This window comes from Ambystoma mexicanum, chromosome 12 (genome assembly GCF_040938575.1).
Source record: "Ambystoma mexicanum isolate Mex_15411 chromosome 12, UKY_AmexF1_1, whole genome shotgun sequence".
Taxonomy (NCBI): Eukaryota; Metazoa; Chordata; class Amphibia; order Caudata; family Ambystomatidae; genus Ambystoma; species Ambystoma mexicanum.
Genome location: NC_090936.1, coordinates 899,095,112 through 899,114,524, shown reverse-complemented (window position 1 = coordinate 899,114,524; position 19,413 = coordinate 899,095,112). Strand labels below are relative to the sequence as shown.

At 43.1% G+C, this 19,413-nt stretch overlaps 1 protein-coding gene across 1 annotated transcript in view; it reads right to left on the bottom strand.

Annotated features, from left to right (window-relative positions):
- Window positions 1–12,835: 12,835 nt before the first annotated feature.
- Window positions 12,836–19,413, bottom strand: part of TPH2 (tryptophan hydroxylase 2) — a 745,039-nt gene continuing 738,461 nt past the window's right edge. Inside the window, exons 10-11 of the mRNA XM_069627755.1 lie at window positions 14,769–14,902; window positions 12,836–14,327 (exon numbers count right to left, since the gene is read on the bottom strand). Of these exons, the coding sequence (XP_069483856.1) occupies window positions 14,153–14,327; window positions 14,769–14,902 (309 nt within the window). The 3' untranslated portion in view covers window positions 12,836–14,152. The remainder of the gene's footprint in view (window positions 14,328–14,768; window positions 14,903–19,413) is intronic.

Genomic DNA, 19,413 nt, shown 5'->3' with positions numbered 1-19,413 from the left:
TAGCCTGTAATTAACACTTCTCTGTGATTTCCTGCTGGGGGGAAAGACCTTCCTTCTGTGAGGAAAAACCTGTTATTCAAGTTCTGCAGCTTCAGCCAGATATAAATTAATTGGTAAATTCTGTGGCCTTTTCCTTAGCACAAAACTGACTTGTATCAAATAGAGCTAGAATTCTCATTCAAGATTTTAAACCATGGGATCAAACCATTACTACATGGGTCACTATCAGCAACAGTGTCACAACTGAACTTAAGGGAGGAGGATTTCAATCCCCTCTCCCGAACCACAGAAGCCGAATGGATCGACCCCTCCCACCGTGGTTGGCACGGGCGCCTGGATGTTCGAATTACAGGTAGCCACGTGGCAGCCAATGGGGGGAAGAAGGAGTTAGGGAAAGGGGATGGACCAATAAAGGGAAGGAAGGGAAGACAACAAGACATAAAATGACAAAAGACCCCTACAATTCCCGACTAGATAGCTTAATACTCCTGCAACCTGACCTGACTCTATCTTCAGTAATTAATTAACACATAACACGCCACCTTACACAAATTGTGAGCAAACATGGATTAGCACAACATAATGCACATAGAAAGGCGCTTTAACTAGAAATGACTTAGAACCATAATACACTGATAATGAACAGAGAACATTGAGACGTTCACATGCCTCACAAAACATGAATTAACATAATACACTGCACATAGAAAAAACTTAATACTGGAAATGCGGATAAGAAGAGTTGAATTTTCCCTGGTGCTTAGAACGTGAGGAAGCAATGTGCCGGCTACCAAACTGGCATTTATCTTGCCCAAAAACCAAGGATTTATGTGCCTGCACTTAACTTTTGGTCCGGACGTTTTCCTGAGACGTCCGGACATAAATACTTGAAGCTTTTGATTACTCCATGTTAGTGCCGTAAACCGGCCAAGTGAACAAACATAGAAACACTTAACTGATGGTCCGGGAGCCTACTGCGGCTGACCCGGACCTGTAGCTCTGGAGCAGATTAAGGAGCGTGTGCCGCCGCACCCCGGGAAATCCTTCTCGCCACTCGCTTACACCTTCAGCGTTCCTGCTTCGCTCCTGCCGCCGTCGCCGCCGCCGCCCATGCTCTCCAACATTAATCAACAGCACATAAGCACGGGTGGGCGGCCGTTAAGAGCCCAATCCCTAATTGCAAAGTGCCGGCAGCTGAGTACCGACAGGCCCAAGGAACTACACATTTCCCCATGCCTGCTGGGAATTGTTGTTTTTAGATATGCCGTACCTGCCTCCTCCTGCACCACAGGCCCTTATTCCTGACATTACCTCCCCTTCCAGGGCTCTTCCCAGGACCTGCCTTTTCCGGGTACTTTGCATGAAACATTCTTACCAGACGAGGTGCATGCACTGCACTAGCAGGTTCCCAGGAGCAATCTTCCAGTCCATAACCAGCCCACCGGATCAAATACCATAACACTTGTCTCCTCCTTTTTGAGTCCAAGATCTGCTTTACTTCATATTCCGCATGACCCTCTTTGTGGATAGCTGGAGGTCTCTTTACGCGTGTTCCAGGCGCTGCGGGTTTAAGCAGACACACATGGAATACCGGGTGGATTCTCAGAGATTTAGGCAAACACAGTTTCACAGCAACTTCTGACACAATTTTTACTATTTCATAGGGTCCAATAAATTTGGGTGCAAATTTTCAAGATCCAATTAAAGGCAAATTGTGTGTGGATAGCCATACCTTATCCCCCACTTTGTACTGCGGAGCCTCCCTTCTCTTTCTGTCTGCGTACAACTTATATTGAGTTTTTGCATATTCCAAATTATCTCGCGCCTTCTGTTTGATGGTTAGAAGCAATTGTTTTCTGTTTTGGAGTGTTGGAAAATTCTGAACATTTGGTAGCTGTTCTGGTAACATTTCCTGTACCTGCCCATACAAGCACTCATAGGGAGCCATTCCCAGGGAAGCATGTTCTGCTTTATTATAAGTGAATTCCGCTAACCATAAGGCTTGAACCCACGACTCCATTCCTTCATGTACATAACAGCGCAAATATTGCTCCAGTGTCTGGTTAACTCTTTCAGTTTGTCCATCCGTCTGGGGATGGTAACTAGTAGACAGGGCACAATTGATTCCTAACATCTGACAGAAAGCGCGCCAAAACCTTGATGTAAACTGCGGTCCCCTATCAGACACAATAGTACGTGGTAGTCCGTGCAGGCGAACCACATGTTGCAAAAACAATTCTGCCAATTCACCTGCTCCTGGAATGCCTCTACAAGGCACAAAGTGAGCCTGTTTAGACAAGTAATCTACTCCCACCCAAATCGTATCATACTGATCATCCGGTGGTAAATCTGTGAAAAAGTCCATTGATATGTGTGTCCATATTTTGGTGGGAGTGGGCAAAGGTTTAAGTAACCCTGACTTCTTGGTGTGATCAACTTTACTTCGTATGCATGTTTCACATTCCTGCACGTACATGATTATCTCTTGTTTCATATTGGGCCACCAAAAGTATCTTTCCACTAAAGTCTGTGTCTTTTTCCTCCCTGAATGTCCAGCCAGAGGGGAATTATGGCACCAATACATAGCCTTCGTTTGGAGTTCCAAAGTGGGCAAATATAATCTGCGATCATAATAAGGGATATTGTCTTTAAATGTTTTCAAAGGGTTATTCACTCCCCAACTCTGATTCTTTTGATTCCTCATTGCCTGTTTCACCTGCTTCATCAACTTAGAGACTACGGCTCCTACCACCTTCTCTGCCGGAATTACAGGTTTAGTTTCCGCTACTATGTTGTCCATGTTTTGTTGGCGTGATAAGGCATCTGCCTTTCCATTTCTTTTTCCCGGGCGGAAGGTCACCACAAAATCAAATTCGTTGAAAAATTGAGACCACCGTAGTTGTCTAGGGCTCAATGTGTGAGCCGTCTTAAAGTACTGTAGGTTTTTATGGTCTGTCACTACCATCACCTGATGTTTAGCCCCCAGTAAATAATGTCTCCATTCCAAGAAAGCTGCCCTGATAGCTAACAATTCTTTATCAGTGATGGAATAATTTTGTTCACATTGAGTGAGCTTTCGGGAATAATAGGCTACTGGATGCCAACTCCCTTCTAGATCCTTCTGAGATAATACTGCTCCTATGGCCACATTGGACGCATCAGTTTCTACTTGAAACATCCTATCCAAATCTGGATGTCGTAATACTGGAGCTGTGGTAAATGCCATTTTTAGGTCTTGAAAAGCCTTCTCCGCTCCCACATCCCAACAAAAACTTGTTGCTTTTCTTAATAACCTTGTTATCGGTGCCACAATCTGAGAAAAATTAGTAATGAATCGTCTATAGAAATTGGCGAACCCCAAAAAAGATTGAATATCTTTGACACACTGGGGTTTTGGCCAGTCCAGGACTGCTTGCACCTTGCTGTTGTCCATAATTATCCCTTCCGGGGTCAATATGAAACCCAAAAACTCCACTCTTTTCACATGAAAGGCACATTTTTCCAATTTCACATATAACTGATGTTCTTGCAATTTCTTTAACACTGCCCTTACATGGTTCACATGCTGTTCTTGTGAATTAGAATAAATTAGAATGTCATCAATATATACAATAACACAAATGTCCAAAAACTCACTCAAAACCTCCTGCATAAAAAATTGAAAAGCCGCAGGAGCATTACACAAACCAAAAGGCATAACCAAATATTCAAACAGTCCAAACTTAGTTCTAAATGCCGTCTTCCACTCATCAAAGTTTTTGACACAAATCAAATGATAAGCTCCACGTAAATCAAGTTTTGTATATACCACTGCTGTTTTCACTTGATCCAGCAATCCAGAAATTAAAGGGAGTGGATATCTGTTTTTTACTGTCACTTTGTTCAAGGCACGATAATCAATACATGTCCTCAACATACCTTCTTTTTTAGGCACAAAAAACAATGGAGATGAGACTGGTGATGTGGAATGTCGAATGAATCCTTTCTTTAACATATCATCCAAATACTCTCTCAGATGTTGGTTTTCGGTTTCTGTTAATGCATAAATTCTGCTACATGGCATTTTAGCCCCGGGTTCTAACTCTATAACACAGTCATATGGTCTATGGGGAGGCAATTGTTCCGCTCCTCCTTTGTCAAACACATTTGCAAACTCTTGATATTGAGCCGGAACCTGTAACCCGCCAGCCCCCACCACTTGCACTGCCCGTGGCTGATCTGCCAAAAACAATGCGGGACTCACCTCCTCCTCAATATGACCAATGCATTCTGGATTCTCAAGAAAAATCTCTCTAGCTACCCAATCAATTCTTGGATTATGCTGAGTCAACCAAGGAATTCCTAAAATAAGACCAAATTGGGGAGCTGCCATTAGATCCAGTACAATGTCCTCCACATGTCCAGACTGACACCTCATTTCTATGGGTTGAGTTTGTTGACAAATGGGTCCTGAAATTAAAGGCGACCCATCCACCGACTGCACCCCTTCCACCTGAGTCTTTTCTTGCAATGGTAACCCCAGTCTTTTGGCCAAATCAATGTCAATAAAGTTTCCAGTTGCCCCTGAATCTATCATGGCTGACACCATCTGTTTTGTACAAGCAAAAAATAAAGTTACCAAGATATACAAATGAGAATTACCTTTTCGTGAAGTATTTGCTACCCAAGTGGGGAACTTTTCAACCACTGAGCCTGACACCTGTGTTCCCCCTAAGGCCGGCCCAATCCTTTTCCCGACTCGCTTTTGCTCTTATCTCCACCAACTATCTTCTTGGGGGTATTTGGACAAGTACGAATATAATGTCCCGGTTGACCACAGTACAAACACAAATAATTAACCTTCCTCTGCTCCTTTTCTATAGCCGATAAAGGTCCCCTCACCCCTCCAATCTGCATAGGTTCCCCTTCACCGTTTCTGTTCACCCTTCCTCTATCCAATCGTACAAAAGGTACCACCTGTGGTTTTTTCCTATCTCCTTTTCGTTCATTCATCCTATGGTCCAACCTTAATGCCAAATCAATCATAGCTGTACATGTGTTGGGCTGAGGCTCCACCTGTGCCATAGCGTCTTTTAATTCTTCTTTCAATCCCTGATAGAATAAAACTGTCTGTTTATTTTCTGGCCAATCTGTTTCAATTACCAGTCTATTGAAGTGTGTCACATAAGAAACCAAATCCCTGGTACCATGTTTTAGTGCCAATAACTCCTTGTCCTGTGCAATGACACTTCCCTTCGGTCAAATAATCGACCAAATTCTGCCAGAAAATTATCCCAATTATACATTAATGGATCATCTTTCTGTACCAATGGCATTGCCCAAGCGGCCACATTTCCTGTTAGATATGAAATCACAAAGGCAGTTCTTGCTTGAATAGTCTCAAAGGCCGATGGCTTACACAGGAAATGTAATCTACACTGGGTCAAGAACGTCATGTATTTTTTTGGATCCCCAGAAAATCTTTCAGACGCAGCCAATGGTACACTACTGGGAGCTTGAACCACCACAGTGGGCGTTCTTGTTCCTGCTCTACTGGTTGAAGACCCTGCTTCCTCCAAAGGAGTCCCTTGTGCTACCAATCCTTGTACTTGATTCTTCAGAGTACTAGATTCCTGTCTGACATGTATCAATTCCACCTGAATCTCCTGAAGTGCCTTTAGTACTTCCGCTAACGAGGGAGGGTTATCCATTTGGCCTGGGTGGTTCAGTAATCCCGAAATCGGGGGCTGTTGATTCTGTCACAACTGAACTTAAGGGAGGAGGATTTCAATCCCCTCTCCCGAACCACAGAAGCCGAATGGATCGACCCCTCCCACCGTGGTTGGCACGGGCGCCTGGATGTTCGAATTACAGGTAGCCACGTGGCAGCCAATGGGGGGAAGAAGGAGTTAGGGAAAGGGGATGGACCAATAAAGGGAAGGAAGGGAAGACAACAAGACATAAAATGACAAAAGACCCCTACAATTCCTGACTAGATAGCTTAATACTCCTGCAACCTGACCTGACTCTATCTTCAGTAATTAATTAACACATAACACGCCACCCTACACAAATCGTGAGCAAACATGGATTAGCACAACATAATGCACATAGAAAGGCGCTTTAACTAGAAATGACTTAGAACCATAATACACTGATAATGAACAGAGAACATTGAGACGTTCACATGCCTCACAAAACATGAATTAACATAATACACTGCACATAGAAAAAACGTATTACTGGAAATGCGGATAAGAAGAGTTGAATTTTCCCTGGTGCTTAGAACGTGAGGAAGCAATGTGCCGGCTACCAAACTGGCATTTATCTTGCCCAAAAACCAAGGATTTATGTGCCTGCACTTAACTTTTGGTCCGGACGTTTTCCTGAGACGTCCGGACATAAATACTTGAAGCTTTTGATTACTCCATGTTAATGCCGTAAACCGGCCAAGTGAACAAACATAGAAACACTTAACTGATGGTCCGGGAGCCTACTGCGGCTGACCCAGACCTGTAGCTCTGGAGCAGATTAAGGAGCGTGTGCCGCCGCACCCCGGGAAATCCTTCTCGCCACTCGCTTACACCTTCAGCGTTCCTGCTTTGCTCCTGCCCCCGTCGCCGCCGCCGCCCATGCTCTCCAACATTAATCAACAGCACATGAGCACGGGCGGGCGGCCGTTAAGAGCCCAATCCCTAATTGCAAAGTGCCAGCAGCTGAGTACCGACAGGCCCAAGGAACTACACATTTCCCCATGCCTGCTGGGAATTGTAGTTTTTAGATATGCCGTACCTGCCTCCTCCTGCACCACAGGCCCTTATTCCTGACAAAAAGGCCTCTTAAATTGCAAACCTTTGATTTTCAGTTTATACATGTTAAAGTTTAATCAGGCAGCCCCCTGACAGCTGTCATCACAGCAGCCCTCTGCTGCACAGAGATGTTTGACAGATCCACAGGCAGGCCAATTTTGCTGTGGACATCTCTTTATGCTCTCAGCTTTTCAAGACATTGTAAGTTCACAATGATTCCTTAAACCAAGTGAATTGTAGCACCCAGCAAGAATTTCAAATATTTAAAAGGTGTTCTGTACCGGCATTCTGAAGTTTCAGCAACAAAGAAAAAGAGGTTTAAAACAATCTTTGAGTTTCATTTAGCAAAGCACTGCTTTTTCCTTCTGCACTCCACTTTCAATTGTTGTGGAGCCCAGTGACACATTTCAGTAGTGAGAGCTCTGTTCTACCACGGACAACATGCGTGGCAGATTGGGCAGCCATCTTTTTGTGCGTGGCAAAGCGTGATTTTCAGGGGTTTTGTGGCCATTTTGCTATTTCTGGCACCATCATGACAGAGTGATGAAGCATAGCAGAGCAAAAGTGGGTCAATACATCCCACAGTTGAACAAACATGTATGGTTTCAGTTCTACATGCATTTAAAACAAGATGCTTTGCTTCCAATTTATGGCATAATAATGTGGTAAAGGCTTTTTGCAAGTTTTATATTTCATGAACAAAACAATACATATAAACTGAGTCTGTACCTCTGTGATCACTTGACTGGTTTAAACGTTGTTGTTGGCTTGAGGGTGTTGCCCTCCCCTTGTTTTGGGGTTCAAAAAAATAATATTATGTTTAGTTTCCTGCATAAAAAGCGCAATCTGTTTCAACTGCACCACACATGGTTGCACAAGTCAGCTGCTGCTTAAATGGGTAAGCTAAACAGAGACAGGCCTGGCTAGTACTTGGACGGGAGACTGACTTGAAAGAATACGCTTCTTGCATACAGTCTGATCATAACCACGGTTACACTGTACCATAGTGTGAACAATATTAAGCATGATTAGATGTCTGTCAACTGCTCCTGAATTGCACTGTGAAATGTCAACCTTTTCTTTCCCTCAGATGTTTTCCCTCATAGGTGTTATATTCACACACAGAGATACATATGTCCCTTATTAACAAGATCTCATTTGAATAACAGCATGGTAATCATTAGTTTGTGGCTTGAGCGTGAGTTCCTTCCTTAGAATTGTGATTTTCCTGTTCAAACAGATATCTTTGCTCCGGGAAATGAGCTGTGCTCTGGGCTATGCTATGTATGGTTGTTCCTCACAAGAGAAGAGATATCCATTGCATTAGAAATAAGGCCCCAAGCATAGGTATTCTTTAACTGCAGAAGTACTCTGTATTATCTGTACTGGGTTAGTATGCTACAGGTATGCCTGGCACATAAAGAGTTGTGGTACAAGCAACAACCCTTCCCCACAAAGGTGGTAGTCAGGTATATTGAGGAAACTCAATTAGGCGTGTACACAATCTTTATTTCCTCTATTGGTTAGAATTTGGAACAAGCTAAGATGTAACTAATATTCACCACACATATAGGGTTAATGTTGCCAAATCAGGATTGGCATGCAGTACAGAAGGAGAAAACTTACCAAGGTACTGTGCTCTACTGCATCAGAATGTGGTATTGTTATGAATGAATTAGCAAGATGTCATTTTCAGTAATAGGAATGAGTCAGATGGCATTTTCTAACCAGGTGGTGTCACTTGATAGGTGAACAATGAATTCCCCAATGCCGATCCATCCCCAGTCGTGTCATCTGTTAATCTATGTCATATATCCTCCAAAGTTTGGAAAGTTAACACTGTTCTTTCAACGGGCCCACTGCAGAGTAGACACCATTGATACATTCTTGTGTAGTCGGGACTGAGTGTCAGTTCTTGTAAAATAATGGGTTGACGAGGTGTATGTGTTCCTTGCATTTTGCCTGCTAAGGTTAAGCTAAGGAGAAAGTAAGGATGGAGCCAAATATGGACTCCATAACTGGTATCACTCCTTATTGTACAAAGTAGTTTTCTAATAAGGGTAGTTATAGTATCTGGTCCCTGTTCTGTATTTCAGCCAATAAATGGGGGCACTCTCTCTCCAATAGACTTTCATCCTCTAATAAGTATTAAAGATTCCTTTATTGATGGCATCTGCCTTCTGACATATCCCAATGCAATATCTGTTTTTACTCATATGTTGTGTTGAATTGCTGTGCTTTGGTGCTGCACTACATTGGGGGATTGTAGAACCAAATTATTGTTCATACAGGATTTCTGACAAGCGGTCCCATTCTATGGTACCCATTCTCAAGCTGAGCATGACCCTTCAATCAAAGTAACAAACACGACAGGTCACATGAATGAAGTAGTAGTCCTCTTGAAGGCCATAAGGATGGGCTGTACCACAGTGGGAGGTGTCCATGCTGGCACTGCCGCCGTCTCATGGCATGGGTCAGTGTTACCATGTGGTGGCACTTGTCAGGTTTGCTTTGCACTTTATTCCCAGTTACAAGAACAAAAGTTTGCATGCATGAAATTGAGGTAAATTTGTCATGTTGTCATTGAATGCTAGCATGCTAAGCAAGAATCAGCAAGTTACATCCTGTTCGCTTGCAGTATTTTGCTTCCCTCTTTTAGGTCTACTTGAAAAGAATTCCAATTCAGGGAGAATGTGATTCCATTCCGGCCTTGGGTGTCAAGTAACAGTGACGCTTCACATCTCAGAGTGTGTCAAATGGAGTACCATCCATGTTGCTCTAGGAGATTTTTGGAGCCAGTTGGATTATCTATGAGATGATATTACATGTATAACGTGCCTGTACATAAGGGTTTCTAGGAGCAAAAAGACAATAGTGGGAGTACGATGGACTGCCTGCAGGCTGTCTCTCGGAACGCCCACTTCTTCACAGGTTAGTCCCCATTTCTGGTGTTCTGCCCCCTCCGAGCTCTCTGTGCAGGACACACCCACCCTCTGCTCGGAGTCTTGGGCAAGACCCTTGACGGCTCGCACAGGCGTGCCAGGCCAGTGAAAAAGTCCAGGTAAAGTGCTGCCCATTCGAATCCATGAATCGACAGAGTTGAGCATGCAAATTGGGCGCAAGTAGCCTATTCTGTACATGCATGTATGCCTGCCCGCATTCTGTATGCATCTGTATTAGGATAAAAAATTATTATTACATTGGAATATGGTACTATGGTACTGCAAAGGCATACGTAAGGGCAATGCATGGTGGAGACTCTAAATCTACCCTGCATCATTGCCTTCCTAGTATAACCCAAAGTATCCTCTCAGACGCTCATTTTACAACACAGACATCCGTGTTCCATTCCCAGCAACATTAATCCGTGTGGGTCCACCTTTCCTGAGCAGCCTCCTCTTACTGCCACCTCCAAATAGACCACATGCTCTAATAGCCCACATTCCAGGGCGTCTGTGGGTCTTCATTTCCCCTTCATACTGATTTGAGAATCAAGTAAAGAAAGATAGTTTATTTCACATGGATTTAAATCAGACATAACGTTCACTCTTGTCAAGCATTTGGTTATTTATTCAGTTAAATAAATGTAAAAACGTTGTTCTTGAAATTAATGTTTTGAGTGGATATTATCAATGTGTACTTGTAACTATTAACTTACCAGAAAATGCTGAAGACCTTAGTTTACCAGTGGAAAATATAGACATTTTCATTCACTTTTTATTATTTTAAAACAAACGTATTTTAATTTCAAAATATAAATCGTGATCAAGTGTGAGCTAGCACAAGCACACAACATTTATTTGTGAACATTAACCAGAGAGCGCGCTCCAGACATTGGCAGGTGAATCTCATCATTCCTGGGTCAGGGAATTCTTGCTTGGCTAGAAAATATCTAAACGTGGTGACATGGATCGAACAGGTTCATTTGTTGATGCAGATCATACAAATTAACAGTTCTTTGATAGATGAACATATCTGAAATACAGAAAACCCCATTACATTATCCAATCCTGGTGAGAATATAACCATTTTATATAACAGATTGTCGGTTTCTGAGGTGAGACTATCTCCCTTAAAATGATTCAGTTCACAGTCAAAACATTTGACAAGAAGCACCTCTGCTCTTTTTTTCTTCTAAAAATACATAACAGAATACATTTTATTCCAATCTAAGAAAGAGTTTGTTTTATCTTTACAATACGAGTTAAAATTAACAGGGATCAACCCCCATTTCCAAGAAATCCCTGTAATAATTTTATCCGACTGAAAATAATGATATCACTAGCCTCGTGGCCAGGGGTGGACTTGCCTATAGGGAACTCTGGAGATTTCCCGGCAGGTCTCTGAACCCTGGGCCTCTTTTGTGTGGTATTTACACATTTTCTCATAGGCAAAGGGGCTGGGCTTGCTGAAAATGTGTAATTTTGGGCCACTTTGAAAATTCTTTCCAGGGCCTCTTTTGGTTCCCAGTCCACCCCTGCTCGTGGCATCACAGGGAGGTATGTCTTCAAAGATTGTTCAGTGGGAATGCATTGCTACAAAGGTTGCTTGCAAATGTAAGCTATGTACGGCAGTAGATAGAGGGTTAGCTCCACATGTAATGTGAACACGTTTTGTCATGGTGGAAACAGTTTCTCGATTATTCCCAACATGGCATACCTTGAGAGTGTGGGGTTCAGAATGCAGTTGTAACATTATTTACCTGGCGAGGTATATTTAAAGTGCATGCCATTTTGTTGACAAGCAATTTAAACAAGCTGTGACCCAATTGAAGTAGCTGACCTCTATTTGCTCGTCCTTTAGCTTTTGGCAAACATGAATACATTTTTCAAAGGAAGCCCCTACAATACAAGTGGCATTGGAACTTATTACGAGTTTGGTGGTCAATCTGCTGATTTACAACCAAACTCTTTTTCCGTTATTGCCACTCAGACCCGTGGTGGTATGGCAGTGTATTTCTCCATTTATGAGCATCATGGGGAATTTTGTGAAATGACGACAAACAGTAGTTCTGCTGCAGTTATTTTCACTATTATTAGAGCTAAAGTGCAGGATTTACCTCCAGTTTTTTGTTGGGGGTGAATCCGCTATTTTACCTCCAAGCTCGGAATTTGATGGGGCGGCAAAGGCGGCAGTAATTCTGTTACTAAAGCAAAACCAAAAGTCGATGGGCAAAACTTTTGAATAAATCATAACCATGGGCACAGCTCTGGGCAACCCTCCAGACCATTGTTTTTCAGCCAGACAAGCCATTACAGGAGGGGAAAGACATATGCAAATCAGGCTTGGTCCCACCCCAAGAGGGGCAGTTCAGTCCAGACTATTATGCCACATCACTTCTGCACAAGAACACAAGCATCCTCAGACATGTTTCGGCCTTGTTGGGCAACATCAATGAGGAGTAGCTTGGGTCTCTAGGCTCAGCAGGCTCAGGACCCAGGTCTGGGCATACCTGTCCCACTCAGGGTGACTAAAGCAAAACCAAAAGTTGATGGCTGTAAGGTTTTGAATGAATCATAAGACAATCACTTTTCAGCGTGTCTAGCCATTACAAAATGGGAAAGACCATATGCAAATCAGGCTTGGTCCAGCCCCAAAAGGGGCAGTCCAATCCAAACTACTAGGTCACATTCCTTCTGCACAAGACCACAAGCATGGACTGGACTGCCCTTTTTGGGGTGGGAGCTAGCCTGTTTTACATATGGTCTTTGCCCTTCTGTAATGGCTTGGCATGCTGAACAACAATGGTCTGGGGGGTTGGCCAGAGCAGTGCCAGAAGTGAAGACGAATTCTCAACCTTCCAGCCATTTTGATACAGTCATCCCGAGTGGGACGGTTATGCCCAAACGTGTGTCCTGTGCCTGCTGGGCCTAGAGACCCAAGATACTACTCACTGATAAGGCTGAAACATGTTTGGGATTCATGTGGTCTTGTGCAGAAAGGTTGTGGCGAAGCAGTTCGGGCACGACTGCCCCTTTTGGGGTGGGACCGAGCCTGATCTGCATTTGGTCTTTCCCCTTTTGTAATGGCTTGGCAGGTGAAAAGCGATGGTCTGGAGAGTTGCCCAGAGTAAAGCCAGAGGTTAAGATTAATTCTAAATCTTTTAGCCATCACCGCTTTTTGCTTTGCTATAGCAATTCTGTTACTGTCAAACAAGTAGCGATAAGTGAATTACTGTCACTTTGTTTTAATCACACTGAGGCCCGGTGCCATTTTTCCTTTCTGTTAATAACTTTGGAGATATCAACCTTAAGGGAGGATGTTCATGAGATGCCTTCATCACTGTTATTCGGCATGATATACAGCGTACCTATGCTACACCCAATTTTCAACCCCTTTGCTACCTTTGAGATTTAACCAATCCGATTTCTGGCCTCCTTTGACTTGCTAGTTTCAGCAGCAGGTGATTATGGATTGTATCAACCACTGCCTCACAACATGACGTAGCCAACATTTTCCGGAAAAGATAGTCTAAAATGCATTTAATGTCCTAACTTCGAGGTCAAAGATCATGTGATGTCATTGAAGGGCAATGGGTCTAGTGATGTAATTTCTACTACCTCCATACTTCCTGTACATTGATGTCCCGTAGTGCTTGCATTTGAATTGTCAGTCATTAGGCTGATTAAAATAAAAGTCTAGCAGATGAGAGAAAAGTCAGCTACACTTATCTTTTCATGTCCCTTTACTGAATGCTTTCTGTCCCTAAAATATTGAATTGTACCTAACTGAGAATACCCAACAAGGTCAAAGCACGTTTAGGGTGGTGTGTGGTTCCATGCAGTGGGTACATAACGTCACAGTTTAGGTTTGAACCCTCCCACTGGTGGCAGGACCAAAACTGATATGTATATGGTCTGTCACATTCTGGAAAGGTCCAGATGTACTAAAAACCATGGAATGTAAGTTACACAGAGTAATTGCCAGTGATTATGATTCATTCAAACCTTTCATCAAGTACTTTTAATGTTTGTATTTTTGAGACATTTCTGGGTACCTGCCGTGGTTTTCACTATTTGGTAGTTATTACACACGTGATTAGCTTTTGTTTATTTCGGCTGAAGTACAAATAATCCTTGAATGCAAATTATGCGTCGTCCAGTACGATGGCCAAAAGATAGCACAGACATTAGGCAGGACTACACAATTTGTCAACACCAACTTTAACAGAGAAAACGATTGACTGCGCCACGAGACCAGCAATAAGCTGCGTAAACAGCAGACCAAACATAGCATTACATGACTGCATCTGAAAAGTGAGAAATGGTGAAAAGAGTCTGGTCCTATTTCACAGAGCGATTTTCCAGTGCGATTGCGCCATTATGAAACTGTTCTGTGAGTCGGGCCCTCTTTGCCGCATAACATCAAATTCCCAAAAACCGATTCATTTTGCTGAGCGCATCAGACACTGTGTTCAGATCACACCGCAGGTCTTGAACAACGTTTTCAATGCTCCAGGTGTCTTTCAAAACATCAATACTCTGCGTGTAAGGATTAAAGTGCACAGAGAAGGGGCGGTTGATAGATTTTGCGAAGTCCCTGAAATGTACACAAACATAGGCAGAATACGTATTAGCTTAGCTCCCAATAAACAAAGCAGCATGAGCCCCCACAGAGTCTTTTTCTATGAAGTGCAATAATAACCATTACTACAGGGCTTAGAGGTATGAGGAATCCGGCATGGAAAGTATGTGTTTCTTAACATGTATTACAATTTGCTCTCTTCCTTTTTGACCCTACTTCTATGAATATAATGATATTCATTTTCTGAACATCCTATGAAGTTTATTCCCTTAATGTATGTATTAGTATTGTATGCACTAGTCACATTGTCCATTTCTGTATTTGTATAACCATATACAAGACTGTGCAATGAAAGTTGCTGCACTACATTTTTGTTTAATATTAAAAACGTGAATACAAAATTAAAAATATACGTTATCAAAAACTAAATTTTACTTTGGCCGATCGGATACAGACCTTATCTTTTCTTTGGCTTCTTCAAAACTTTCAGATACAAAATAAGATTCCTGGAAAGTGGTGATGAGACATTCTTGCAAACACGTCGTCTTCGGGTCAAACGGTTTGACAGTGGCCTTGTCAGAGAGGGCGTGCTATGAAATATGCAAAGATGCCATTTATGAAAGTATGTAGTCAGGCTTTGAATGACAGAGTTCTACACAAACATATCTCATTTCATGTACTTCTAAGTGATATGGCGCACGATGAACTTTATAAAAGCCCATGCATGTAAATGCATTTATATAACTGCATTACCTTAAGAAATAAGTAACAGACGTTTAATGTGAATAATTAAGAGAAATGTGCTGGAGTATAACAAATACTTCAACATTTTTACATTGTGGGAAGAATGCTGCAGAATATTGTGGTTGTCTGACAGCATAGCTATGTGAAATGGACACAGTACTGGACCGCATTATAAGTTGGGTGGTCAGGTAAAAATGCGGTCGCAACACTGTTACCGCTGCATTACCACACTGGCCAACTACGAGTTTGGAGGTAAGGAGGAGGAAAACAATTCCACCACCTTAGCACCCAAAATTGGCAAATTCAGCAGTATTACCGACAGGTGGTAATACTGCCGAAATCCCTATGGATATCAATTAATGGGGACTAACATCGCTTACCACCACTTGTAATATGGAGGTAACACCGCCAGACCAAGTGGTGGTAACAGTAATACAGTTCGGTGGTATTTTAGTGAATCTAACGCCGGGACACCACCCAAATTGTAATGAGGCCCAGTAGGCTGTGAAGGCTTAAGCTCTGCTGGACTCTTCTTTGGGACTGCCATGGGCAGATGAAATGCACACTGGAGACACTGCCTCTGGGTGGACTCTGCTTTCTGCTCTTGACTTCCTTTGATGCATCACTTATTTGTTTGTCCAGCCAGCCTCTAGCTCACAAACCTTAGATTTCCAAAGTATTGTTGAAGTTTCCATTTTATAACCAGCATCAAAAATTCAAGTAACATATGGGATAAGTACCCCCTACCAAACGTAATAAGGATATTGCTGATGGCCCAGGAGTTTGGTGACCAAATAGGGGAACAAGGTCGAAAGCCGAGTTCCCTTATAAGGTCAGGGACCTCCAAGGTGACTTGCAATATTCTTTTTATGTATGGTAGGAAGTATTTTATGTCTTATAATACGTGGCCACACACTGGCATTACCTTTAATACCTCGTCTCTTGCATAATATAATGTAAGAGATCTTGCATTTGCTGACCCATATAATCAATATAGAATCTGTTTGAATTTAAAAAAGCAAAAAAACTAAGCTCCTAATGTGTTTCAGAAAAATAGCTTAAGCAGCTTAATAAAATGTATATACAAATGTTTTCATTTTGTGCTTTAAAATAAGTAATACCATGCAGATTATTGGCCACGTGTTACTCTCCAGCAGTGCACAGATTAAACATTCTACCATAAACTGTTCCTTGTCAATTCATCGCTGTAAAGTTACACAGAAAACTATTCTGCATTCAATGAATTTGAAAAGCTTTTGGCTTAAATTAAATGCTGCAGTGCTATGAAATAAATTCTCTCTTCTGACATTGTGACATCACAAACGAACCGTAATAACTGATTACAGAGCAGTTGTGATGTCATTTTATTATTACAGGTCAGTTGTGATGTCATAACTACCGTGTAATCAGAATTCATTCCATGCTTTTATACAGCTATTACAGGCTGCTATGTATTGTATATGCATTTTAGTTCACTATTATAACAATTGAACGTTTATAAGCAAGACAAGGATCAGCACAGTGACACAACATAGCGAAGTTGGAGGTCCAGTGATAAATCTTATTTTAGAACAGGAAGTGAAAATGTACAGACCAGAGAAGAATATCAGTTATTTTCTAGCTTCATATTTCATGTTTCAATCTCCTTTTTGCAAAAGTAGAATTTAGAATGATCAACCAACATAATTGCAGTGCCTCAAACATATTTGCCAATCAAATATAAACTAAGCACAACACGTTTTACTAGTCTATTCATGCCCCTGGCAACTTATCTCATGGTTGTGCTGCTGCCTTAATACTGTCTTCAACCTATTTAGCATAGAGTTAATACAGACGTATGCTCTCAAATATCCAAAAGCAATAAAGGGAATGTAAGATGCCTAACTGACTCTCCAAAACACCCAAACAATGTATAAAGTAAGATGCTGCACATGCAGAGCCAGGACACTGGAGAGACCATGTTGCTGGGAGGTAAACACTGAGCATGATAACCAGACTGCAAGATCTAACGGAACACTGCTAAATAGCTTCTAAGTGTCCCGTTGTCACGTGAGACACCTTCAGCCGCACTGAATTTCTAGCCATAAGAAATTTGCATTCTGGGATATTTGGCATATCTGTCATGAATACCGAGTACTTAGCTGGGACAAGGTGGGTAAGAGCTTGGCAGGCCTGGCATGTAGTACACACAAGCAGCCCTAGCTTGGCAAGTTTCCCCTAGTTTCATGATTTGTATCCTGTTTATTCCATAGTCACTTCCTGCTTATGATTCAGTCACTTCCTGTTGCCAGAAAGGAAGTGTGTGGGAACTCTTTGTGCACTCTAGTGCTTGGGCGTGGCTGGCTATGTAAGCCACGTCCCAAGACTCTCCGGCACTTCGTGCTGCATCCTGTATGCTGTATAGCAACACGCTCAACGCGCTCCTGTTCAGCCCACGTGCTCTCGGCCTCCGAGTTCGTTCAGCTCCAGCCTCTCCATTGCAGCGCTCCCTCGGAAACATCCAGCAGCTCCGGTCCGATCCCTGTACAAGAAAAAAGACAAGTTAGTCAGCGCTTGCAAGATCCTGCAACGTCGCGCATACTCACAGCGAATACTCACCGGGCTGCTATTTTCATTCTGGCTCGAGGCGCAAGCCTTCACCAGCTCCTGCAAAGGAAAAGAGACATCACACAGTGCTCGCAAATCCCTGCAACGCCGCACATACTCACCGGGCTTCTAATCCTCATCTCGGCTCGTAACGTGAGCATCCAACAGCTCCTGCAAAGGAAAAGAAACATCAAACTCTCAACAACGCTCCGCATACACACCTAAAGGTACCTTCTAATATTTTCCTCACTTTTGGCAGCATCTGAAAGACAGAGAAGAACAGCATTACAAAGCCGCAAACTCAAATCTTTACGCTGCACAAATGTACAAGGCACACTGACCTGAGACTTCGGGTTATGTCTGCTAGTGAAGTAAATGGCACTCTAGATACTCAGCATACGCTGTGAAGTAGGAACAGCATGGCACGTTGAACCTTGGCATCCACAGACATTGGCCATTATAACTCCAGAAAAGGGAGTAGAGTATCCCTCTCAGAGGTATAGCGCCCCTGCAGAGTGCAGGATGGAGAGTTCATCCACCTAAAAGCAAAGGTGAGCTGCAAAATTGGGAAGCAATCCACATCACTTCGCAAGGGAGGGAGTTCAAAGGTCTAGTTAGCCCAGATCTTAGTGTATTATCTCTTTATTTGACAGACACACCTTCCAGACCAACTTGGGGGAGTGAGCACTCAGGACCTGGAGGTTCGATACCATCACTCCGGCAGAGACACAGGTGAGTGTGACAGAACACAAAGCCATTCATACCACTCTGCCTGAGCAATGGAGACCTCGAGGTAGACCAGCTTTCACAATTGCTAGGCGAATTACGGGGGGCCGAGGTGCATGCAGCTCGCTCCGAAACCAATGCCTTAAGGCGAGAACTGGTGGTCAATAGGGATAAGATGGACGAGTTGGCTAGGCAGCTCTTACAAACGCAAGCGGGCCTAGCATCCCTCCAAGGTGGAACCACCCAAGCACAGTCTTCTGTATCATCCACCGTGGCACCAGTTCAAGTTGTTTTTCCAGGCAACATTCCCTTAGCTCCTCCAGAGTGTTTCACAGGAGACCCCAAGAAATTTGGAGCATTCATGAACCAATGTCGCCTGCACTTCATATGCAAACCAGAATTATTCCCAACCGACCAGGTGAGAGTGGCCTTCGTTCTTTCCTATCTAGGAGGACATGCCACAGATTGGTCATTTCTATTAGTGATGACCCCTTGCTGAGAAATTACCCTGGCTTTCAACGTGAACTAGAAAAGCTGTTTGCTCACCAAACTCGTGGTCAAGCCTTAGACGACAAACTGCTCTCCCTGCGGCAGGGCAGTCAGGATCTCATTGCATACGTAGCAACATTCAATCGTTTAATAGCTGAGTCAGGCTGGCCCGAGAAAAAACACATCACATTATTCTACAGGGGATTATGGGGTGAGTTAAAGGACGTCTTAACACAAGTAGTCAATCCCCCCGATGATTGTGGTGAATACATTGATCTAGCTATGCAATTAGACCATCGTTTGCAGAATCGCAAGGCCGACCGGGTCCGATCAGAAAACAGACCAGTATATGTCCGACCTAGGGATGCTTCAAGTCGACAAACCACTGAAACACATTCTGAGCCCATGCAATTGGGTGTTCTTCGGGGCCCACTCACTAAGGCAGAGAGAGAATGGAGACACCAGGAACAGCTTTGTCTATACTGTGGCCAATCAGGTCACTTCCTTCGAAACTGTATGGCAAAGCCTCCACGGAAAGCTGTGGGAGTTCTGGACA